Source organism: Mesocricetus auratus, unplaced genomic scaffold, assembly GCF_017639785.1.
Source record: "Mesocricetus auratus isolate SY011 unplaced genomic scaffold, BCM_Maur_2.0 Super-Scaffold_2245, whole genome shotgun sequence".
Taxonomy (NCBI): domain Eukaryota; kingdom Metazoa; phylum Chordata; class Mammalia; order Rodentia; family Cricetidae; genus Mesocricetus; species Mesocricetus auratus.
The window spans coordinates 23,035,827-23,062,573 of NW_024429180.1; the positions used below are offsets into that span (position 1 = coordinate 23,035,827).

The 26,747-nt window shown below is 40.9% G+C and overlaps 1 protein-coding gene across 5 annotated transcripts in view; it reads left to right on the forward strand.

Annotated features, from left to right (window-relative positions):
- Nucleotides 1–26,747, forward strand: part of Klf12 (Kruppel like factor 12) — a 402,663-nt gene that overhangs the window by 297,774 nt on the left and 78,142 nt on the right. For all 5 annotated transcript variants that reach the window (XM_040752477.1, XM_040752575.1, XM_040752624.1 and 2 more), the window contains one exon: nt 25,218–25,280. In XM_040752477.1, coding sequence (XP_040608411.1) covers nt 25,218–25,280 — 63 coding nt within the window. The remainder of the gene's footprint in view (nt 1–25,217; nt 25,281–26,747) is intronic.

Consider the following 26,747-nt stretch of genomic DNA (forward strand, 5'->3'; position numbering starts at 1 on the left):
GTTTTTTTGTGTTTGTTTGTTTTGAGACTGAGTTTCTCTGTGTAGCTCTGGCCATGTTGGAACTCAATCTGTAGAGAAGGCTGTTCTTGAACTCAGATATCTGCCTACTTTATGCCTCCTAAGTGCTGAGCTTAAAGGCATGAACCACCATTGTCTTTTGTTTGTAAACGATCTAATCATTCTAAGATACAGACATTGATAATTTTGAAACGAGCCCTAAACAGAATTGTAAGATTTGGCTCTTCCCAAGAGGCTGGGACAATATAGAGATGCAAATGCCCCCCCATCATTGTTAGCTTAGGGTCACATTGTGCAGGGGCAGAGCAGAGAGCACCTACAGTCTAATGGGGTTATTTCTCTGATAGATGCTTAGTTATGTCTGCTCTTTAAAGAGAAAGTTTACACACAACATGGGTAGCTTAATTTAAATGTAGCTTGTGCTCTCCTCCGGATACCTTTAAAAGAAAAGGATAAGGGGAATTAAATCTAGAGCAGAGGTTGGAGGGGGTGTCTAGAGGTAGACCTCAGTGAGGAAGCATGAGAATGTGAGGTCAAATCCCTAGAATGTACATAAAAGCTAAGGATGGCCATCCTAAGTGCCTACAGACCAGAGCCTGTGAATACAGCAAGCTCGCTGGAACCTGCTGGCTGTCAACATAGCTTGAGGGTCAGTGAGAGACCCTGTCTCAAGGGAATAAGTATTAAGGAGAGTGATAGAGTGGGACAAGCCTGTGCTTGCCAGGTACACATGTTTGTTGTGCATGTGTCATATACTCACAAGTATAAACAAGTGAAATAATCTCTTAAGCAGTCAGAAAGGCACGCTAGCAGTTTTGGAAATTGCTCCTTAAGGGGCACTTCAGGGTATGTGTTGACTTTTAGCAGACAATGGGCTAACTGGTCTGTGGTTCAACTAGGATAATCATGGTGACATCAACCTGCATTTAAAGTTTGAATTTTTAAAATTTTGGGTCTGTTTTGTCTACACGTGCAACATGTATGCAGTGTTCACCAAAGTCCAAAGCAGGGAATCAGAGCTCCTGGAACAGGTTGTGAGGTAGGGGATGAAGATGCTGGGAAGCAAACCTGGGTCCTCTGGAAGAGCAGAAAGTGTTCTCAATCACTGAACCGTCTCTCCAGCCCACTGAGTATTTTAAATATGTATATATTTTAGGTACAGATAATTGTGTGCATGGATGTCTCCCATTATATGGTGGAGAAACATTTCCAAAGTTCACCCAAGGAGCAGATTCTCATCAGTAGCACTCAAGCAATACAACCAGAAAAGTTACCTCGGTTCTCTGATTCCTTCTACAAAATGAAATGTAGAGATTACAAGAACTGGTCTCCCAGATCCTATTCCATACAGGAAAGAACTGAACTGCCCTTGGTAAATGTAACCATCCTTGGTAAATGTAACTGCCCGTGTCCTTCCCCATTCACTGGTGTGGTCTAGGTGTGCTCTGCTCTGGTGACAAGATGTACAGGGGCTTTCTGAAATAATAGTTTCCTTTAAGTCGGGAATGAATATTGTAACTCAGCTTGATCTACACATACACTTGGTTCACAATTAAGTTTAAAAGCTAGTGTCTAAAATTAAACTGTTATATAATGGTTTGTTTAGTGATCAAATATAGTTTGTAAGTGGGGCAGTAAACAAAAATCAAGAAATTAACATGTAAGAAATACTAATAAAGGGCAGGCAGGGTAGTTCAGCAGGGAAAAGTCTTTGTACACACGTGGTGACCTGAGTTTGATCCCTGGAACCTGTTATAGAAAAGGAGAACAAACTCTCAGAGCTGTCTTCTGACCTCCATACACACCATGGCTTGCACACAAACATGTAATAATAATAAATAATACATGATGCTAATAATGAACACAGTTGTTCAGGGAGGGCACTCGGCACCAGAAAGATGGCCTGCAGCCCCAAACTATTGATACTATGGGCAAACAAAGGGCTTTGCCAGCTATGAACTCTCAAAGTGCAAAGTTTTGGGTGTGATGCAAAGAGGTTTTTAAAACGTTTTTAATACCTAAAGGCACCTACGCTTTGCTGAAGTGTTTAGGGCTAATTTGTATAAATTTTAATTATTTTTGAAATAGCCCTGATAGCACAGCTGCACCCAGACAAGCTCCCCACGTTTTTATAAATTCCCAGCCTATAAGCGTACTGATTTGACTTTCAGGTTTTTGTTCCTGAGACCAGATCAAAGCAGAGCTCTTCATCTTCTCGCTGGTGCCTGAGATTCCCATAAATGAGATTCCTAGCAGGGAATGTAAGAATTCAGCATGGTGCCAGGAACACAGTCAAACCTCAGCTCTCTGGGACCACTCTTTATTACATACCATTGGTTAGAGAGGTTGTCACTTTGCACTAGGTCTTTTGAAATTTGTTCGTGCAGATGTCCACTCACATAAGATTGCACAGTTGAGTACCTTACTGGAGCACCCATGTGCCAGACTGAATTAAATGTCAGGCAGAGTGAAGCATACGTGTTCAGCACGTGCCAGAGGCAAGCGCCTGTAGTCACATGCATAATAGCAAGTGAAGGTCTGGCATGTGCAGCTAAAATACCATGTGAGAAATCATTTGTTGTTATTTTCTGATGTCTAAGAAAATGAAGAGCAGTGTATGCTTTTGTAGGATATTGTTTACTCTGTACCCTAGTGTCATACAGGTACAACATTTCCATGTTTGGGGTATAGATCTTAAGTGAACAGCTCAGTTGATTTTCATATTTGCCACAGTTGACTCTCATGTTGACTAGCTGTTCTACTCAGTAAGTTCTAGATTCTTTTAGTACTTCCCACCTAGCGATATCTGTTTTCCTGTATGCACAAGCTTCTGAGTGCCATACTATTTCCACTGAGCTGTGAGTCACATTGCATTCTCAATCATTTCAAATCTTTAATTAAAAGAAAATACAAGAGAAGGGGAATGTTGCCATGAGACTGCTAAGATGATAATGCCTATTTGAACACATCTTTTGTTATTATACTCATAAAATTCACTTTCATTCATTTGCCCATTTTCATTCACAAAAATAAATTGGCTATAATAAGTGTTGCTTCTAGCTTTTAGTACTTTGAGATTCAGCATAAAGCGTGCCACTTCAAAAGGATCTGTAGCTCTTTCAGGTTTCCTACAGAACCTGGGTATCTGAAGGTTGTGTGTGTGAAGAAATCCATGACTGTGACTGTGAACACGAAGGGAAGCAGTTGAATGTAGCTCAGTCATCTGCTTTGCCATGTTTGGTCGATTCTGCCAAACCAGAAGGCATTCTATAGAGCATCATTTCTGACACGACTCCTCACGTTGTTCATGAGCTCTGCTCTGTGTGGCTGCTGTGTGGTCAGACCCACAAGGCTCATAATTCCAGAACAGTAGCTGTGCATTTGGCCTGAACTGGAGGAAATAGTGTACTTCTTTTTACTTCTCCCCTTTGCTGTGTCAAAGAAATTTAGGATGGTTAGCATAAATGTAGGCAATCTAGCAAAAAATAACAAGGGAGCTGTGGAGGCTTGGATGAGAATGGCCCCTAGAGGCTTTCATTTGAATGTTTGGTTCCCAGTTGGGGATTGTTTAGGAAAGAAAACAGGTGTGGTCTTGTTGGAGGAAGTGTGTCATCAGGGGTGGCCTTTGATGTTTGAAAGCTCATGCTAAACTCAGTCTCTCTCTCTCTCTCTCTCTCTCTCTCTCTCTCTGTCTGTCTCTGTCTCTGTCTCTGTGTCTGTCTCTGTCTGTCTCTGTCTCTCTGTCTCTCTGTCTCTCTCTGTCTCTGTCTCTGTCTCTGTCTCTCTCTCTCTCTCTGCCTGCCTGTCTGTCTGTCAGTCAGTCTGTCTCATGCTTGCGAATCAGATGTAAGCCTTCAGCTACTGCTCCAGCACCATGCCTACCCATATGCTGCAAGGCTTTCTGCCATGATGGCCATGAGTTTACCCTCTGCAACTATCAGCAGCCCCCAATTAAATGCTTTTATCTTGTAAGTTGGCTTGGTCATACTGTCTCTTCACAGCAATAGAGCAGTAACTGAGACGCAAACAAACAAAGCACCTACAGAGAAAATAATGCAAGAATATTTGAGTCAATATAGAGATATGTTAGTTCTTAGATAAGCAAGGCATATAATTTTGCATCCTAAATAAAGACTGGAGGCAAGTGTCACTCATAGATACCTGAACAAGACATCTCTTAGGATTTGACTAGAGGAGAATATCCACACTATAAACAGACAACAAATCCTCCTCTCTTGACAGTGTATTTACAATGACAGACTGTCATTGTGGCGGAAAAATTTATAATTCCAAGCAAAAAGCATTTTACAAATTGCACTGAAATTCACTATAATATCACTTTTAAAATGCTTCAATTTTAAAGGTAAAAAATTATAGCTATTATCATGGTTCAGTTTTAACCTTTATTTTAACACCTGAAATTATAAAAGGAATAGTAAGGTCTCTTATTTTGCCTAGTATTATAATTTAAATGACTATATGTAAGGAAAACTTTTAGTTTAAAATAAATAAAGGATTACTGCTGAAAGAAACAAAGACATTTAAGTGCACATCTGTAAGATATTGTGGATTGTTGAATTATTTCATGACAAGACTTGAGAGGAAGTGCTTGTATTGGCTTTTTATAGTCACGGCAAACACACAAAATAATCAGCTTATGAAGAAAGTTTTCTTGGCCCACAGTCTGAAGGCTTGATAGACTGGCCGCAGTGTTTGAGTCACTTGGTAGCACATTATATTGGAGCATATGCTGGAATAAAACCTCTTACCTCTGGCTCTGGGCATTACCTCATTAACCTGAAGGCCTCTCTGTGGGCCCCACTTCTAAATTTTCAGTCACTACCCAGTTATGTTAATGGGACCAAGCCATTAACATGTAGACCTTTGGTAGTTCTGTCACATGCGCTAAGTGAGAAAGAGATGTTATGCAGCAATTCTGTGCCAAGAGCACCCTATCCTACCTTTCTATGATCGTGGAAATTTCATAGAACAGATGTTAATGTCTCACTCTTGTGATAAGGGACCAGAAGTTGAATAGGTTAGGTTATTGCACAGGACCAGAGATAGAGAACCTAGCAAGGATTCAAGCCCATCTGACTAGAACCCTTCTCTTTCTATTTTACTCTAAAGGAATATGGAAGCTTTTATTCCCCGCATGGCCAGACTCTCCTTTTAGAGCCCAGTAAGTGATGTATGGTCTTACCCTCACTGATTTGTCTCAGAATTCTCATTTCTATCTATCAAGTCTTTCTGGTCCTCCGGGTCAGGGGAGTCATTAATAATTCAAATGTTATCATTAAGATCTTTCATCCTGCTGAGGGCTTCTGTGAAGACCAGAGAAATGCGTGAGAAGTCTTTTCCTCACTCATGCAAAAGGACACTGTGCTCCAGTAGTCTGCCTCCATTCAAGACAAGCAGTTAAAGCTATTTGAAGTGTTTTAAAAGCCAAATACGAAATAAGATGAGCACATTTTACCAGAAGAAACAATACCTGATTTAAGACAAATCAAAAAGTATATGGATGAAGTAATCTGTGTGTTTGATCCAAGAGCACAAAGTGGGTTCCTTTGTCCCCACTGTAGATCCCGTCCATTGTAGAACTGCCTGCGTGTGAATTTGAAATGTAGAGATAGGTTTTTTTTCTGTAGGCCCTCATTTTGTCCCTTCTTTGAGCTCCATAATGATACAAAGAATAAGAAAAGTAACAAAGCCACCCTTGAAGGACCCACCTATGTATTTGTGCTGAGCTAGTTCTTCACTATGCATCTCAATCAGTTGTTCTGAAATTCAAGATTCAAAACCAGTTCAATCAAATGAGTCCCCAAAAGACATACAATTGTCTGCACCTGACAGATATTCTGTAGTGATCACTTTAAGCAGGAAAAAAATGTGAGGAGCCAATAGATATAAAGCAAACTATAATTTTACAGATTACAAGTCAGGTAAATAGGGAAAGAACTAAACAAGAGATTTTATAGAAGGAGATCTAAGAAAGTACTGAGCTATTTTGTTAAATAAGAGAGTTACTTAGATATTTCATTAAATAAAATATGTGCAGACATGTAGGAGGAGGGATGAGATGTCAGTAGCCATCTCTCTCTAATTGAGATGGTTTTGAGGGTCTTCTGCTCAGCCTTTCTCTGTCTGTTTCTTCTTTTTCCTTTTGGATTTAAAATCACTAGGTATTTCTACATCAATAGGGCTACAAATTTTTAAGTGGCCATAGAAGCTATATTGGTTTTGGTCCCATAATGAAAGGTTCTGTGATGATTATTTTTAAAATTCATTTATTCTTTTCTTCTTTTTCCCTGAAATATAATTTTTTAAAGTCTCCCATGACAAGTTTCATGCATTGTGTATTTGGGAATGGAAGTGCTCAGTGCACATGTTTTAGAACTGTGTGCATATATATAAATTCCAGAGCTATCTGGGCACATTGGCTCAAGTTGACATCCCAGCCCTTGGCATCTTGAGACAGGGGGATTTCTGTGTGTTTGAAATCATTCTGGACTACATAGTTGAGTTCAACACTAGCTGAGGTTGCAGCAGGAGACCTTGTCTTCAAAAATTCATACATTCATGAATACGTACACACAAACATGTGTAAAGAAATCTCCAACCTGTCATGAACTTACTCTGACCATGAGGAGTTGCCCAGTTTGTCTAAGCCAATGCTTCTTTGCCTGCTTTCCATCTGTTAACTAAGAAGAATTTAAATCAGCAGTACTTGAGTAGATTAAGTAAAACAATGCTATAAGATATTTAGGAGAGAACTGGTAATTAATAAGGTCTCCAGAAAGGAACAGTAAAAGTTAATGTGCTGGGTACTTAATTAGTAGTTGGGTAAAGTGTCTGTCTCTCTGTCCATCACCAATTTTTGTGAAAGGACTATGATTTACCATAGTATGAATACAGTTGAGTATTGTGTTGTGTCCACTTGATACATCTGAAAAGATGTGTCTCCATAAGATCAGTCTCCAGAGAGCCTGTGGAGCACTTTCTTAATTAGTTATTGATGTGGCAGGTGTCAGTCCATTGTGGGTGGTGCCATCCCTGGGCTGATGGTCATGGGTTCTCTAAGAAAGCAGGCTGATGGACTCTTGGGGGATAGCCTAGGCCCTTCCCTGAATGAAATGACAGACTCTGGAGATTCTCCATGGAGGGCCTCACCCTCCCTAGGGATCAGAGTAGTGATTGGGTAGGGGGGGCTGGGAGGGCCTATTGGGGGGCTGGGGAGGAAGGGAGGGAGAGGCAACTGGGATTGACATGTAAAGCAAGCTTGGTTTTAATTTAAATTAAACAAATTATTAAAAATATTTATGACAAACTGAATAAATTGCCAACTTTTCATATAGTCTAAATGGACTGAACAGCCATTGTGTTTTATAATAATAAATACATGTTTTTCCACATAGTAAAAAAAAAAGCCAGGCATTGGTGGTGTATGCCTTTAATCCCAGCACTTGGGAGGCAGAGGCAGGTGGATCTCTGTGAGTTCGAGGCCAGTCTGGTCTACAGAGCGAGTTCCAGAACAGCTTCCAAAACAATACAGAGAAACCCTGTCTCAAAAAAAAAAAAGAAAAAAGAAAAAAGAAAAGAAAAGAAAAAGAGAATGGAAGCAGGCTGAGCAAGCCAAGAGGAGTAAAACAGTAAGCAGCAGCCCTCCATGGCTTCTGCACCAGCTCCAGCTTCCAGGTTCCGGTTCTGTTTGAGTTCCTGTCCTGACTTCCTTTGATGATGGACTGAGATATGGAAGTGTACGTCAATCAAACCCTTTCCTCCACAAGTTCCTTTTGTCATGGTGTTTCATCACAGCAATGAAAACCCTGAGACGAGTATCCACATTTGCTCTGACAATGAACCTTGTTTCTCTTACCCGCCACTTGGCCTTGGATAAGCTATATTGTTTCTCACATCTATGCCATCATCTATATATTTGGTTATTTTCAATGAAGCCATATGGTTGCTTTAGGAATGAGATAGGAGGAGTGCCTGATTCAATGTTTAGGTAAATATTAGGCGCTGTATAAGTTAGTATATACTTGTCATTGTTACAGTGGATATTAAAGTTTAGAATCTTCAAAAATGGAAATTTGATGGTGGTGGTGGTGTGGTGTGTGGTGGTGTTGGTGGGGATTCATGTGTGTGAATAAATGATCCAGAACATAAAACTCCAAGTGAAAATGCACTCTCTGACAGTGCACTGTTCCCTATGTATTTAGAAGAGATGAGTGAGAAAGGCTCCTTCTTCCCCGAAGTAGTGAAGGATGTGTTTGTGGCAGAGATGAAGCAAGTTATGAAATATTAGTATGCCAACCAGAGAAGTCAGATCACAAGTCTGGCAAAATGTCTTTTGCTTTCCCTGCCCAGCAGTCGAAATTCTGGGTAGAAATTGACACCAGCATCTCTTCCAAGCTGCCCCAGTAGGGTTAGTCTCTGCTGTCTCTCTTGCTGGAAAGCCTTCTTTTTGCACATGCCCTGTATGTCACATGCCACATACTTTGCATGGTTTAGCTTGATGGCAGCTTGCTCACACACAGGTACAAGGTTAGTTAGCACAGTCTCTGGGGATGTAAGGTTTTGTTTCCTGAACTTTTGGAGTCAGAAAACAATGGAGCCAGCATGGGATAGATAGTGAGCAAGCCAACTTTCAGTATCAGCTGGTGGCTCCCTTCTTAGCAGTCAGATGGACTGAGTAGAAGGAGGTAGACGAGTCCCAGTAGATGGTAGTCTTGTGAGATGATAACCTCTTCACTCAGCAGGAGTGGGATAGCAGTGGGGAATTATGGGAGGATGGAAATATTCCAGAGTGATTTGGCAAGTGCCAAATAAGAGAATCAACAGTAGTTATATGACTAAAATCTAGTAACTTGGATAATATTTTACCAAGAGAAATGTAGGTAGATGATTGGAAGCAGATTTGGGATAAATTTCGCTATCAGATATGCTAAGTTTGAACAGAGAGTGAGATATCCAACTGGGTAAGAGGCTGGAAGTGAAAAATTATAATTGGTACAAGAATTGAGCCAAAGATGTGAGCTTGGGAGAGAACAACATGATATACCACAAAAAATGATGGTGTAGAATAAACATTTTTAAAAAATGGGAACTAAAGTGGGAGTTGGCATCTTTCATGCTGGAAAACAGGCGAAAAGAATGGAACAGCAGAGACATGGGCCCCAAGAAGTGTGGGTTTCAGCTCTGAGTGGTGAATTCAGAAAGCTAGTTTACTGAGATAGGTTTATATTGAATTAAAATCAGTACTAAAGCAGGTATCATGTGATGAGATTTAACACAGGGGTTGGGAGGAAAGGGGAGAGACATAGGGAGAGAGAAGCAGATAAGGGGAGAGGTTAAAAACTGGAGTCATGTAGACCACTTCCAAAGTTTAGAAGTGAAAGCAACTTAGGTTATGGCTATGGAAGATATTTGCTGTCATTGTTTTGTTCTGTGTTTTTAATGTGATGTTCTATTCTTCATGTTTCTGAAGGCCAAGAAAAGAAACTTAATAACAGTGAATACTTGAATCAGATACTTCTTGTCAGAAGTAAACATGTAGATGACATCTAAAAAGACTGTTAGTGAGGCATTCAATACAGTAAGCAGCATTCCGTAGGCCTATTGCATGACTTAGAATTAGCAGAAATGTACCCAGAGAAACTGAACAAGGTAGGCAGGAATGAGGACATGCCTATGGTGGACCTGTGTCCAGATGACAAAACAACACATTCAAGTCATAAAAACGTTAAGATGTTGGCACTATTGTTTCATATAATAGTGTACAACTCTGTTTCCAGATTGCATGACGTCTGTGGCTTAGTGCAAGGAATAGTCACACAGATCTTCATGAAACAAAGCTGATATTCCACAGTAATTAATATTAGGAAAAGACAATTATTTTGCCACTCAACCCTTGAGGTGATTATGCTGTTACTTAAAGAAGCTAGACTCTAATACGTCCAAGATATGCTCGGCGTGGTGTCACCTTTCAAGAAGGGGAGGGGGCTTGTGTAATGATTCATATGTGAGCTGCAGAGGATTCCAAGGCCTCTGCTCTTCAGCTCCTCAGTCAGAGCATAGTAAATCAGTCTGACTGACCCTCTTGTTTTTCCAGGGACAAACTGATGATGCTTTTGCCAACACAAGCTCTGATTAGAAGACAACAAATTAAAGCTTCTGACAGAAAGTTAATAAACGTCCTCAACTCCCTTGCCACTTGCTCACTGGATACATAATCAGCATCAAATGGGAAAGTGTTCAGCCTTAAGACTGAAGTCACTGTGCAACCTCAAGGTCCTTTCTCCAATCAGCAGACAGTTATAGCTATAGTCTAGTATTTCTGCAGAATGCTAAGAGGGATAGCAGCCATGGTTTAAGTTTGCTTTGCTAGTTATTTAGCAGTGTGTTGCAACACATTTTGGTTAATTTTACTAAAAAAAAGCATGAAAACATTTCCTAGTGAATTTCCCTGTTATGTATATTTTAGGATCTGGCTGTATTGAAACAGTCTTCATTGGAGCCTCTTTGTGGTTATCCCACTCAATGACAGGATACAGAGATATAACTTGTCTTGCCTGTTACTACTCTTGGCTCATTGGAAATCCAGGTGCAGAGTCATAGGATAACAATCACCAGAAGGTACCACTACAACATGGAAACTCTGACAGGTGAAGACAAGACTGTCAAACTAGGACTTGTCTACCACAGCACTCTAAGCCTTATTCTTAATAAGGGAGTAATTTCCCATTGTAAAGCAGGAACGCTGAAACATACCTGTGTAGATTTCATAGCCCATGAAGTAGAAGAACCTGGGTTTGAAATGAGACTGTCTGGTCCAGTTGGTTTTTTCTGTTGTTGTTTGGTTTGTTTGTTTTCTGAAACAGGGTCCTTCCATGTGACTAGATGGCCTAGAACTCGCAGTATAATACAGGCTAGCTTTCTGTCCTCCTGCCTCTGCCTTCTAAGCACTGTTTGTTGTATTCATTTTAGAGTCTACTCTAATTGAAGTACCTTCTAGCTCTTCTCTGAAATTTCCTGACATTTGGATTCTCTATCTTGAAAGTTCTTCATGCAGGGATAATATCTTAGGTATCTATGAAACCCAAATACCTAGTTCTGGACCTGGAAAACAGTAGAAAGTAAGAAATGCTTAGGTCACTATTTTTGAACACCAAGTTATAATTTTTTTACTTGTATAATTATCTGAGTCTTAGTATTTACATTCTTAATTTTCCAGAATAGGAATACAAGACACAAAGTACCAACTGATTCTTTTTTATTTTAGCATTGTTTTTTAATTATAATGTATCTGTTTTAGCTTTTAGAATTTATCAATGTAAAATTTTATCCTTGTGGCTTAAAAGTGTTATTGTTTATCGTGCGTGTGTGTGTGTGTGTGTGTGTGTATGTGTGTGTGAGAGATAGAGAGAGAGAGAGAGAGAGAGAGAGAGTTCAATTTCAGTTTTAGTCAGTTCAAGTCTAAGTTGCTCTTCTTATTTTTCCATTGCTGTATGTATTTCAGCGACTCTCTGAGGGATCTTGTTTCTTTTCGTCTAAAGCAAAAAAGCTAGTCAATAAGAATTTGTTAATGGGTAATTTCCAGTACTAGTCTATTTTGCAAGCCATCTGTATTTAATCAAAGACTACACATTTAAACAAATTAATCATATTTTGTAAATTCACTTTGTCTCCATTGCTTAAAAGAGACTATCAAGATTGGTAGATCTAAATATTGCTTAATTGCATTTTATGATTATTCATCTGTATGCATTTTCTAAAATTGGTGTTTTAGAGAGAATAGTGTCAACAAAAACACTGTACAGAAGTTTAATAGACAGTTTAATTTTCCATGCTTTAAAATTAAAATCTTGATAATTGTTGATAATGGTTTCATATGAATAATTCTCACAGGTAGTAGATTATTTATTCAGATAGAGAGAAGTAACTTACATGAGAAACTGGGAAGCTGGGAAGCGCTCCAAAATGTGGCCAGCATCCAAGGAGAGAGAGTTCCAGGTGGCTCTCTATATTTATTCCCCTCTCCCTCACTTTCCTGTAGCCATGCCTATTGGGATGTGGCTAAAGCCACAGGTTAGTCTCTCCCTACAAGAACATAGTGTTATAAAGTGATAAGTAAGATAAGAGAATAGGACGATTAATTGAGGAGAGAATATGGGGAGGTACAATGAACTTTAAAATCCTTTGGAGAAGCAAAATGAAATCTTACTATTCTAGAAGCTTCCTAAATTAGTTTAAAAAAAAGTAAATGGAATTGCCATGTAATTGGGTAGACAATGCCCCAACTATACATCACATGCTAGCAAATAAAACCTCACACATCAGAAATGGGATATATTCTATTGGGTTATTTGCCAAAAAGGTCCCATAGACTACCCCTGACACATAAACATAAAAGGATATTGTCGATGGTGTTGGCTGCCCTCCACATGCTGACCATAAGGCCCTATTGCTGCAAACACTACATACTTGTATCACTGAGTATGGAAAAATCAAGCTAGTGCTTAACAAGAAGCATCACCCCTACTGACTATCATTCATGATACTGAAAGTTGCTATTTATTCTGCCAGATGATATCAATGATCAGTCTCGCCCTGCTACCTATGAGTGACTTGCCTGCAAAACATGCTGGTGTTATAGTGACACCAATGTTACTGGAGCATCCAACTGCTTTATATTGGATTTAAGGCCTACTTTATGAGATAGAACACATTGTTGATAAAGAACCAGGACTAAGTAGGTCACAGATCCTAGAAGAACTTCTTTTATAAATGAAAGTTTTATTTTTACATATGTGAGTGTGTGTGTTTGTGTACATGGGTGTGGGTGTGTTTGTGGAGTTAGAAAGATTCTCTGCAGCTGGGGTTAGGCTGGTTAAGTACTGAGCTGAACTCAAGAAAGCCAGTAACAGAGAGGGAGGACTGATGATCAAAGGGATTAAGACTGGGCTGGTTTAACCCCCAGAAACAGCTGACCTGAGAAAGGTTAACTCTTGAATCCCAGGCATCAGCCTGGGAATCCAGCATGGGACTGATCAAGACCCCCTGAATCTGGGTGTCAGTGAGGAGGCCTAGGTAATCTATTGAGCCTTGGGCAGCAGATCAGTACCCATCCCAAGTATACACACGGACTTTGGACTCCCATAGAACAATGTGAGGTGCACTCTCACCCTGAACTCTTGGGGAAAGGTCTAGGCCCTGCCCTATATGAAATGACAGACTATGGACACCCCCATGGAGGGCTTCACCCTCCCTGGGGAAACGAGAGGATAACGGGGGGGGGGGATGGGAGGAGGGCACGGGAGGAGGGGAGGGAAAGGGAGAGGGACCTGGAACTGACTTGTGAAGCAACCTTGTTTCTTATCTAAATTAAAAAAAAAAAGAATAAAAAAAATAAAAAAAATAAAAAAAAAGAAGTAAGCAGTCCATGTGGATGCTGGGAACTGAACTCTCATCTGTAAGGGCAGTAAACACTCTTAACCACTAAGTCATCTCTCCAGCCCCCGAACAGTTTCTTAAACTTTTTCATCACCCCTTTTCACCTAAGAAAAATTGACTCCTCTTAATATTGAAATATTTAAAATAGATACACACATTTAAAAATTACTAGATTATAGTTTATTTTTAAACAATTATTTGTTGCACATACATCTTTACTATTTCTTAAAGACCAAATTACACTTTCATACTAATGTAAGAGATGCCCTAGTTTGCTTCCTGTTGCTATGATGAACACAACCAAAAGCAGCATCCATTAGGTTACAGTCAACCAGGGCAGGAACTACAGCAGAGCTATAATGCTGTAGTCTCCCAATAGATTGAGGTTCAGCTACTTTTTTATAAAAGTCAAGACCGCTGCCCAGAGGTTGCCTTGCCCATATCACATATCACTCAACAATCAAGAAAATGCTGCCATAGATATGGCCACCGACTGGACTGCTCCAGACAACCCCCACAAATGAGAATCACTCTGATAACCCTGGGCTGCATCCAGTTGAAAGCTGAAGCTAAGAGAGACGCCCATGTTCATTTTTTCATAAAGAATTAAATCTCAGGCAAATAATTGACACTGCAGAGTGTAGAGCATCTTTCACATTTTTCAGAGTTGATCCGTGTTTTGATCTTATTATCATCAGTGCTGAGAACACTACTTCACATAAATATGGAACTCAAAATGTCACAAGCATGCTTGGGGCCATTTCAGAAATTCTAGAAATTCTGTCCTGATTCCAAAACCAAAATTCACTTGAATGAATGTAAAACTCAAGCCAGTGATTCAAATGGTAATTTTTTATGTGAAAAATTCTAACACAGTGAAAATACCAAGTTGAGATTTACATCCGATGAATGACACTAGGAAAATGTTTAAAAATCTTTGTCATAATCAACTCATTGTTCCTATAACACAAGAATATTTTGTAGTGAAAACACTACATGTCATAACAGAGAGCAGTCTATGTGGACTCTGAGGCTGGGTGCATTGGGTAGTTCTCACCTGTGTGATCTGGCATGATGACATGCAGTGTGCAAATTGCATGTTATATGTTCACAATCAAGACTGTAGGGAAGTCCCATGATGCAGTGAAAATGAAGGCTGCCGGAGACACCTTGTGTTCAGTTCATGTTTGAGCTTGAGCTAATTTTTGGCCACTGTGCATTCAGAGACATCTCACCGGAACCAAAGCTTTCTTGACCCCTCTACTATTAGACAGACTATGTGGGGTTATGGCCCCAGTTTGTCTGCCTCTTCTCCTGTACAGCATTTGTTACTGTCTCTTTGCCTCCTAATACAGACTCTTCCAGTGGCCTGTACATCCTGGAGAGAATACCCCAAAGTCCTCTCCTGTTGTCATCAAAGCCATTCCCACTGCTGGGCTGCACCTTCACAGTGACTTCTTTCTAAGGTGGTCTTGTGTTCCTCATCCCTCTTCCTTCTCTTTGGCTCTTGATTCATTCATCTGATTGGTCTGCCCATAACCAATCAGAGCAGCATGCTATGATACCCAGCTCTAAGCTCACGCCATCAGCTTAAGTGTCTCCTGACCTTCCAAAGTAACCAGACTTTACTTTCACTATTGCTCATCTGTTTTTCACTCCCTCTTGTTCAGTTACTTGAACCCCGATGGAGTTACAACCTAACCCTATAAGAAACTGGTTTAGTTATTAATCCTCTTATCTCTAGCCATCATTCCACTATTTTTTGACTCTTGGGTTATCTACTACCTGGAAACAACTACTGAGAAGACCACATATTCTGAACGTTATTATTGTTTGCGTTTCTAAAACTGTTATCATGTATTCACAGAGACGAACTGTTGTCATTTTTAAGGTCAAGACTTGTATTAAACAAATTAGTATTACATAATCTGGCTGGGGGTGTATTGAACAAAGCTGTGTCTCATCTCTTTTAATCTATTCTATCCTGTTTATCTTTCTTTTAATTATATAAGTGATAGTGTGCTTCATCAGCAATCAGAACAAGTATGTATTGACCCGTACAAAGTATTAATCATTAATAACTCCGTGTTCATCATTTAGTTAGTAAAATAAAATCCAGGATGTTTTTCTTGAAGATAGATGCATTGTCTTCGGACTAAGCTTCACCAAGCAGAGTAGGGAGAATACATATGGCTGGGAAGTCCAGCAGGACTGGGAGTGGTAAATTTGTCTGGGATTTGTCATGTGGGTCAGTGGCTAACGTCCTGCCACATTTTAGAGGCGTGTGTGGAGTTCTCTGGGGCTTGCTCCATCCTGTTAATAGACTGCCCTGTGGTTCTTCATATATTCCTGGTCAGTTTCCACATACACATTAAAACTGGGGCTTGGAGTGAATAAAATATTGGCATCTCCCAACTTCAGATACCAAGCTATGAAACTAAGGTGTCTCTGTGTATTTTCTGTGTTCCTATGGTGCAATCAGCTTTACCTTGAAGTAATTCAGGGCAGCCTGGTTGCCCATATTAACAAGGACAAGACTGCCACAGAAGCTCTTAAAGCTTGAGGTGTTCTGTAACTCAGCACTGAAGCCAACTCCTCAATATTTTGCCTTTTGTCTTGTTTTAAATTCACTTAAATAAAAACAAGCCAGGAATCAGATTTCTATACATTTAAACATGCACAGCATACGCACAGGCAAAACCCCTTTTGTAAGCATGTAAATAAAGAGAATGATTACATTTGATTGCCATATTGGGGATTTCTAGTCTTTGAGATTTTGTTGGAAGGAAAATGTAAACTGTATTTTAACCCAGTGGAGATTATTTATCTTTAGAATCCAGTTTATACCATTTCTATCATATCTGTGAACAAAATGATATAAAATTATGTCCTACGTGAAGGAAAAAAATATTACTTTAACACCTTACTGAAAAATGCTGAATTTGAATAAGTTGCAATTTGGACTGACAAAATACCCGAATTATCTACTTTGTTTTACTTCTTTAAGGCCAAATGAGGCCTCAGAGTTATTGCAGCCAGACAGAAAACACATCTGGAATAGCTCCCCACTACCTACTCCTCTTAAGCCACAAACCTCCACACACACACAGCCAGAAAAGGCAGTTCCAGTGGGTAATGAAATAACTACCAGATAGAGTGTCTGCCAATTCACAAACTTTCTCCAACGCACTCTGCACTAATGGCTAAATCAAAGTATATCAGCTCATAGAATAAAAGCCTGGAATCTTATTGCACCATATACAGAACACTGAAAAATAATGTCAGACATTATGCACATGCAAAGCCAAGCAGAAAACTGAAGGAATTATCTGTGTGTCTCAGGTCAGGGCAGGAATTTGAGAACTGTGTGACCTGGATGAAGGGCAGGCAGTTCCTAATGTCTTTTGAGTTACTCTATAGGCATAATCTAAAATTACCCCCCCAAGCCGGGTGGTGGTGGCGCACGCCTTTAATCCCAGCACTCGGGAGATAGAGGCAGGCGGATCTCTGTGAGTTCGAGGCCAGGCTGGACCGACAGCCTCCAAAACAATACAGAGAAACCCCATAGTTAACCTGACTTCTCTTTCTTCTTTATTCATTTTGTTGATTGTAAGTGAGAAAGAGAGAAGGAGAAAGAGAGTTATGTTTACTTGTTTGTTTTTAAGTGTGTGTGTGTGTGTGTGTGTGTGTGTGTGTGTGTGTGTGTGTGTTGTGTTGAGGGCCTAACTCAGAGTCCTGCATATGCTGGCCAGGCACATCCTCATGTTTTGCATTTTCAAGACACATCTCCCTACATAGTTCAAGTTAATTCTTAAACTCACTCTATAGCTCATCGAAAACCCATTTGCAATCCTTCAGCCTCCACTGCCATGAACTGTGATCACAGGTGTGAACCAGCACACCTGTTGTTAATTCTAATTTTAAACATCCATCCTCCTCCCCCTCCCTCTACCCGCCACCATTTCCCTGTGCCAGCTGAGATATTATTACTTTAGCTTCCAAATGGTCTTCAGGAGTCACATATTCCCCTCAGGCCATTCCCTGTACCACTGCCAAGATGATTTTTCTAGTTTATGAGCCTGATTGTACTATGTCTAATCACAAAATCGTTTGGTAGCTGTCCTTTAATTCTTTTAAGTCAAGTATGCAGCATACTACATGAGACCCCTAATCTCCTGCCCGTCTCGGTTTGCCAGTGCCCTTCCTGTAGCTCTCTCCACCAGTTCACTGTTTGGTTTGTCTGTGTTTCTACTCTTTGGTGCATTTCAATGTCTCTAGAAGGAATCCCCTTTTTCCTTTTCCTTAGCTGCAAAATGTGTCCTTTAAACTTTCCCTCATCTATCAAGTTAGGACATTTCTATCTACTCCATAGCTTTATTCATATGTCCCCTTTGTGGTTTAACTGTCCCTGTCACTGCTCAGCACAGAGCATTGTGTGGGCCTTTGTCTCTGTGCACTCACTTCGTGGATGGCCAACCTAAAGCCAGGATTCTTGTCAAAATCAAGATCACCTCCTATATCCAACGCATTGTCATAGCACATGGGCATCTACAGAACATGCATTGGTCTAAAACACTGCCTAGTATAGGAATCACTTGATTGATATTTTCATTTAAGTATAAATAAGAGGCATGCAGTACATGATGGGCAAATAAGAGAGATAAAGAATCTATGCATAGCTCTGAATAATAGAAGAATTGTTGATATTATCCCCACAGCTCCCTGCCCTAGCTACTAACTCTTCAGACATTTATTGGAGGGTCTATATTCCAATGCCATATACACATTCTGGTTCCTCTCCATCACATGTTTTTTTAAACCGCCACTTTGACAAGACCAAATTATTCACCTCACAACTTCAATTCACTTTCTTTTGAGTTGACTCACTTAGCATCTCTTCTCTCAGTGTTCTCCCGCCAATGCACCATTCTGTCTCTGGAAATTTCCATCCACTGTTTCCTCTTCCTCTGTGCAACCTTGGAATTAATTCTCACTTTACTCCTGTGAATTTGGAACTCCTCCTAATCCCTGTACCTTCATCCCCTTGGTAGCTGCTTGCTTTTCTCTGCTAGCGACCCCTTGTGGCAGCCATTAAGCAAAGTCTACTGGACGGAACTCATTACTTATTTACTAATGTTCTAGATATGAAGACAGATGTTTGGTAAGTCTGTGTGCCAAGTCCCAATGGTGCAGTGGTGGCTTATACAAATACAGCCTTTGTTTCTTACATTCTAGAAGTTAGAGTTCAGTAGGAAAGTAGGGCTCCCCATACAAGCACTTTTTGTCGAGTGTCTCCTTGGTGCCAGGTAGCAGAGATATGATGAACAAAGAGAGATTTGCCTTGTTGAAGTGTTAGTGTGGAGTTGGAGAGATAGCCAGTTTGAATTAGCTATGCATCAAAACGGACCCATTACTCAACATCCCCAGGGTACCCCATGGTGTGAGAACTAGGAACACATTGCGGTTTGCCTCTGAGAAGCAGGCACCAACCACACATGACAAAGAAGATGTGGAAACTGCCACAGTGTGTGCAGGCGAGGTAGTGAGGGATGGGCTTAGGGTACATTGATGCCTTGAAACGATATGCCTAATGTTCTCTCATGAGACTTGTAACCTCTGTAAATATGCAGCAGAAATGAACGTCTTTGTTCCTTTCAATAGCTGTATTTCTTTTTGTTGTGTTGTGTGCGTGTGGGATGCTGTGTGTTTGTAGATACACATCACATGTTTAAGTGTGTATGTAGAGGTCAGAGTTCAATATCAGATGTGTTCCCCTCTCACTCTTCACCTTATTTTGAGACAAACTCTCTCACTGAATATGAAGTCCGTAGACTTAGCTGTGGCTGGGATCCACCCATCTCTGCCCTTCAGTACTGAGATCCCATTAGCATGCAGCCACACCCAAGTTTTACTGGGGTTCTGAGCATCTGAATTCAAGACCCCATGCTTTATGTGCCAGTTCCTTTCAGTAAATATCCATCTCTCCAGCCCAGGCTATACTTTTTAAACACAATTTACCATTACCTTTCTAAGTATCTATGGTATTGGAATGAGTGTTATAGTAAACATGGAAAACAATGATCTCAATTAATTCCATATGGTGATTAAGTTGACCCTGCACCTCTAAAAATACCTATGTGCTTTCGTAAAAGAGGATGTCAAAGGAAGTACTAAAGGGAACATATATATATGTATATATATATATACACACACACAATGATAACATATATATGGATGGCAGTGTCATGATGAAATAAACTGTTCTGAATAATAACTTGAAAAACATGCACACACATATGCATATGCGTTTGTATGTAGCATTTTGGGTTTTGTTTAGTGGTGTGACAATACAAACCAAGGGCTAATACCTACTCATGAAATTCCTTCTTCTAGGATCACTCATAGCCTTCAGAATATGGTATTTCTGATGGTCATCTAACCACAGATATTATTGAAAATGCTAAGAATAAAAAGGGCCTCTTTCATTTGATGATTCCCTCCTCTTTATTTACCCAGGTGTGGTCTATTAGAATAACATCTGGACTAACCTGAATACTCATGTGACTTGCTCCCAATGCTGTGAGCGTAAGAATAAACCAGTGATCATTTCTAAATTATCCTTTGTATGTTTTGCATAAGAACATGCTGATAATTAATAATAACCATGGAATTATTTCTAAGTCCTCAACAAAGCAGTAAAAATGAGTTTTCAAAAGGGCTCCTGTACCATTTGCATAGTTTGTAGATGAATGTATGGATTGATACATAATAGAAAAATCAATGGAATAACAAGCATATGTATGCAGTAATTTCTAGGAGTTATCAAATATCTAATCACACTAGAAGAGTGGTACCCTAGCAGAAAATATTCTTGGTCTGGGAAGTAGTTTATTATGACTTTCTCAATAGGAAGCAGTGTCTCTGACACAGGACCTGAGAACCAGAGATTCAGTGGGTTCTGTTTGATTGGTTGGTTGGGTTTTTTGTTTCATTTTCAGATTTTCTTGGTGTGTAGAGCTTATCCTGTCTTGTCAGTAGGAAGCAGGTTCTCTTGCATAGGGCAGCCTTGTTATCCATGCTGCCATCTCTTGAGATGACTCCTTCCCTCTGTCCCCCCAGGGAAAGAGTAGGATTGAGAAACCCTGTCTGATCCAGGCCTGAAGGTGACTGGGGTGGTTAGGGTAGGCATCCCTTTACTTACCCATCAAGAGGAATTGTGCACTGGATGGTATTCATATAACCAAGGATCAGCAAGAAAGAAAAAAGCATTGTATACTGAGTTGATCTAAGATGCCTATGCAGGGGAGACTTCAGAAAGATAGTCTTATAGGCTGTGGATAATTGCCCACTTTTATGCTTAAGTTTTATGCCCCGTGGATAACTCTTTGGAAATGTCACTGTGAAGAATGACATGTAACAAACTGATGGAGGGTATCCCAGCAAGGCCTACCTGATTCGATTATTATGTAGGGGTAAGATGGTGAGGGCAGCCATGTTGGAAACATTTTCAAGTAGTAATAGACTGAGCATCAACAGGAGAGAAAGAAGGACATAAGAGGCCGCAGACACACTATAGTTGGGGTTGATAGCCTGATGGTCACCACTGCTGTATCAAGAAAGCTGTGGAATGAGGGATGACAAATTATGACACTGTGGGATCTGAAGATTGAATATCAACCACAAGATTTGAAAACAGGGATGGTGTGGATGTCTGTGGCCAGGGTGTGGCCAGAAGACATGGTAAATGGGATGCCAGATGCATGGTTATGTATGTCACAGTGGAGCTGGGTATGTATCTTAGTAGTAGAGTATTTGACTAGCATGTACAAGGTCCCAGATTCAGTCACGAGTACTGACAAGAACATGCTCTTTTTTAAAGCACAAGTGGAGTATATACTTCACAGTAACTAAAAGTATAATTAATGTATACACCAGTGACGTAGTCAGTGAGCTTTGATTCCAGATGCTATGCACTGCACATGGTTGTATGTGATAAATGTTGATGCCACTGATCGCATAGTATGCTCCTTTACACCAGCATTCTAGAGTCATTGACACTATGGTGGCTGTGGTGTGACTGGACAGTAGGACTATTTCTACCACCTTACAGACTCCCCAGATTATTGTCCTAAATGTGGTTCCCATGTCTGCACCATGTCCTTTGCATAGATGAGGAAACTGACATATGGGCCAATAGTGTAATGTGGTAGGAACACCAGACCTTGAGCAGAGACCCACTTCCCCATCAGCCTGGGAGTAGGCAGCTGTAAGACAATGTTTACTAAAAACATGTTTACTAAAAACAATACAATGCCCAGGGCAACAAGTTCCTGAACAGGGCTGGCCCACTGGAACCGCCCTGACCTCGACCTTGTCCAAAGACTAACTGCCTCTTCTGACACACCCAAAATCAGTTTCTGGTGTCAGAGCAGAACCAGCCAGGGGTAGAGAGAGAGCAGAAGCTTTTCTGGAGGGAGGCCTTTCTTGGGAAGTTTCCTTGAGCCTTTTCGGGGCCTGCTTAAAGTTTTCTTTACACCGTTGAACGAGTCTCTGTGTTGTCAATCCCCGACACCCTCCGCACATTCTCGGACACAGGCTGCGCAGCGGACGCGTCAGTGTGACTTACCTTAGATGGCACTGTCATTAGCTGGCAGCACTGTGGTTTAACCCCACAAAAGTTGGTTATACAGTTTGCGCCCCACATTGCTTTGTCTCAGTTCTACTTGACATCATAAATTGCCACAGCTTTCGTCAGTGCCTGGTATGCACGCAGAACAGAGCCCCACTCCAGAAACTCACTAGTAGTTCATAATTTGTGTCGAGGACCCAGACTTTACTTTCACCTCTTCCTGGCAGCCATTCCTGTAGCTTCCTGGAGACACTGAAAAAAAAAACAGACTCATCATGTGCTCTTAACTCTACCAGTCATGATGATACGGGATCTGGGAAGCACCCAAAGAAGAAAGAGTCATTTTTATGTTACGGTATCAAAAAGTTTCAAACATAACAAGAAAGTTTCAAAAGAGAGCTCAGAATTGAGTGAAATCATAAACACCCTGCATGCAGTTCCAGATGAGTCAGGGTATAAACAGAACAATTGGTGTACAGGCCCTCAGTGGTATAACTTCCGTCTCTTGTATGTGCTGTAAATCACCCCGTGTGAGCAGTAATATCCCACACAGCAATCAGTCTCTGTGGAGCACATTGTCAGATCCACCGTGTTACACAACACCAAGATCATCCTTGGCTTCAGCCTGGTGTGTCTCTTTCTTTTCATATCCAGCAGTTAGTACTAAGGCTTGAAACCCTTAGTTACAGAACAAAGTGGCTCAGGAGTAATGGAGCCTGTGTGAGGCTCTGAGAATAATGAAGGAGCCCAGCAAGCTTCCTGCCTAGATGCAGGTGCAGAAATCAGGAGCTCATGAATAATGCATAACATGCAGATTAGACGGCAGTTTATGCTACTGGGTTTTTGACTCTGCTACCTGTCTGGCTGCTATATGAGGAAAGAGGCTGGTAGCAGAGGCGCTACAGTTTCAAAGCCGAACGCCCCCAAACTCAGCGTGTCCTTTTGCAAAAATGAAATGGTAAACGACAGCTGACACGTAATAGTTGTCTGCATTTTTGGATGAAGTAAGCACCTTCAAAGGAAGAACATATTTCCTAGTTTCTACTTTGAGTTTAAGAAATGTTACACTTATTTGGTCATACAGATAATCAGAAGGTTTTCTTGTGTTTGGTTTTTTTTTTTTCCCCTAAGACTGCTAAACCATGATGGAAATTATGCATGTAGAGTATTTCATCTAGGATCACTGAAATTTTTTCATGTAGACACCAAGGTCTAGAAGGCTTTGTAGTCATGGAATAATGAAGCCCAGTCCCCCTCCCCTGAGGTGTGAATGGGGGGTGACAAGATACTGTGATCTTTCAACTCCAGCTGCTATAGTAGCTGCTACAGTACATAGTGTGGAAGACAGTTCCCATGCGCACTTTTAGGTTTAAGCAGGGCAGCAGTAAAGGGGTTAAGCATCTAAAGGACTTCATATGTAGTAGAGAGAGTGAATCCACGGGGCAGATGACTTCTGGAAATGTACTTAACTCTTAGGACCAGTGAGGGTCTGGGACAGTTCTTGATAGTCTCCCGAAGCTTTCCTCAGGCCAGTGACCTTATCTGGTTATCTGGGAAGTCATTTTGGACTCAGATATTCATCTTGAGGACTCTCTTTCATGATGGCAGGGAGAAATGAGTTTTGTTCCCTTTTGTGTAAAAGTCTTAGGTCCCTGTCTCCTACGTGTAGGCGTGTGTGTGTGTGTGTGTGTGTGTGTGTGTGTGTGTGTGTGTGTGTGTGTATCTTGAGGTGCTGCAACATGAGCTGGCTCTCATTTCTAGCTGACGCTGTCATTTCCGCTACGCCCCAGTTTGGACAGATGCCAAGACCAACAGGTGATCCTCCTAGCTGCAGAGCAGCAGGAAGTGGGCCTTGCTTGAATGAGGCAGTTCAGCAGAGGGGTTGTCTGGCCTCCCTCCATCTTTCTGCATAATTATCGCCCCCTCCCCCATGCAGAGAGGAAAATCTGTGAGGAGCAGCTCAGCTGCAGCCACCACTGAGAAGCCTGTGAGAGAGGGAATGCTAATCAGAGATGCTGGAGGAAATGCGCATCAATCCAGCTCAGGTTTGGGAACGATGGCTCCCCTCCCCCCCAAAAAAGGCTGGCCTGCCACGTCTGTTTTGATGTGATTTTCACTGAGTAGCAGTGAGGGGCCGGGCTCACCTGGGCTGCTGGTTTTAACAGGGCCTTAGGACCACTAAGATCATTTTGTTTCCTTTCTGGGTCCTTCCCTGATTCCTTCCCCTTCTCCTTCTCCTCATCCCTGTGAAGAAAAGCAATGTGAGGAGGGTAAAGAGTGAGGATGATGACTCAAGCTAAAAGAATGACCAGCTCTCAGGACTCGTAGGCAAGCAGTCCCAAGCAAGAAGTGTGGCACTAGGCAGCTGGGGTGTGGCATACTGCTTCCTGGGCCAGTAGGTAACTCCCAAAGATCCCCCAGCAGCTGCTGGAAGCTTTAAGCTCAAACCCTGTGCGACTCCAACCTAGGAAGCTCAGAAAGCAACTTATTTACTTCTATTACCTGGCTAAAGTTTTGGTTTCACTCCTTCCTCTACTCAGATATTAGGCATACGTTCCAGAAAGCCTGTCTCCTGGACATAACTGTCTGCCCTTCTGTCCTGCCCCGTTCACACACACCGCATTCCTGGACACTTGGATGAAGCCCTGCTGTTGTCCTGACTTCTACATTTAGAAACTGACTGAAAGTGTGGTCACTTCCCTGTCTCTTTGTGCAGTTTCTATGGGAACCAACATGAGAGGGCTCAATGAGGGCAGGTACCATGGCCTCCATGCTATTTTATGCACTCTTTCCCCCAGGCAAGGATTACATCTTCAGTACCTGTGTCTCCTGCTAAAGGAGTACATCTGTTCATTGAAACCCATGGTACTGCATTTGGAACCATCACAGTTAACGCATTATGCCTTGTTACCGTGGGAGAGATAAAGGAAGAAGGCTTCAGGTTTACAAACACAGGAATTTAATTGCATCTATTTACTAAGAGATGGTCAATTTCACAGGAGAGAACAAATGAGTAAACCTAAGAGTTCATTAATAAAGCAGATACTTTCTGCCTTTCCATTTGCAGTCCAGATTATGTTTTCTCAATCACTGACTTACTTTTGTCTGTCAACAGGGTACATCCATCCCCAGTATCCAGGGTCAGGGGAAACCGAATGAATAACCAGAAGTTTTCTTGGTGAGTACACAAGTTAAGTTATAAACATTCGTTAGTTTTTATTGCTGTGGATGTTTTCTTTTGTTTGTAGAAGCAATGTCTCGTGGATCCCAGACTAGCCTGGAATAAACAGACATTCACCACATCATTCTGTGCAACATTTTTTCCCTAGCTCAACTCCCCAAGAATAACCAACTCACCTTTGAAAACAGTGGTTCCCTTTTAAAACATGACTTATTTAACTCAGGTTATGCTTAGGTGTCACCTCCAGCTTCTCAGGAAAAATTCTAGTTAATTAATCTATTTATTACTTACTAATGAATTGCAACTATTATAAAATTAGCAAATTAATAAATAAAATGTATTAATCTTTAGATGACCTCCCTTCTCGTCATCTTACCTTGAATATTTATTGACTTGGGGGAGGGCAATGCAAAGGTATTGAACAGAATGCCCCAGAAATGGTGTGAAATTATTTCAGGCACATTTGATAATTCTTTGAAGAGACAACTTAAAGGACTTCAAAACTGTTTAATGTGAAACCAAGAAACTGAATTAATATTGGTTCAAAAATCTGCTTCTTTGTATTACTGTACAAAATTAGTCTTTCAATTCATAATGTATCATGGAAAAGAAGAAAGAAAGAAAAATGAAAGATTTGAGCCTTGTACTGTTACTTCAAAAATGGGTAAAATTCATAGATCTTTGTCTTACTTTTTTAGATTATGCTTAGAACAGGATTTTGATCGGAAACTATGTTTTTTGTTTTGTTTTTCTTAATGCGGTAAGATGGGTGACTGAGATTCCATCTCAATATTAATTTAATTCCTAAACCAAGATTATTTTTTAGGAATACAAATGGCACTTTGAATAGTACCTGATCAGTTGGCCCCCATTCTCCCAGTAATCTAATTAGCCCTCACAATAGCCTCGTGCTCTTGGGAAATATTATGCTTTGCTTTTTCACAGAGACAGAGACGGGAATGGAGGCCAGAGGATAAAGCCTTTTATTTGTTCTCACAGGGTGGGCATCCTTGATGGTCACTCTCAGTCTTTAAAGTATGCTGTCCCCTCTCAGACCTTGAATGATGAGGCAATAACAAAGTCAGGAGGTACAGAATGAAAGCAAGGGAGACACGGGTCCTGTTTCGACTCCATGGCATTTGCACTCCTTCTTAGTGGAAGGCACATTGTGCCAAGGAAACTTTACTCCATGAAGAGGGAGCATGAGATACTCAAGTGAGCAACATGAGCTGGAGATCCTAGGGGAGACTGTCAGCCCCGAGGTCCGGTTTCTGCCCCCTAGCTCTGAAGGGCTGAATGGGAATTGTAGATAATATATTTTCTTTCTCTCCCTTCTCCTTTCTATACAAGAAGTAAAGACAATTTTTTTCCCTACAGAATTTGTAGCATGTCAGTTGGTTGGTAAGTTTAAGCTACTTGTATCTCTAGATAAGTAATCCATGAAAATAACCAAAAGCATTTTAC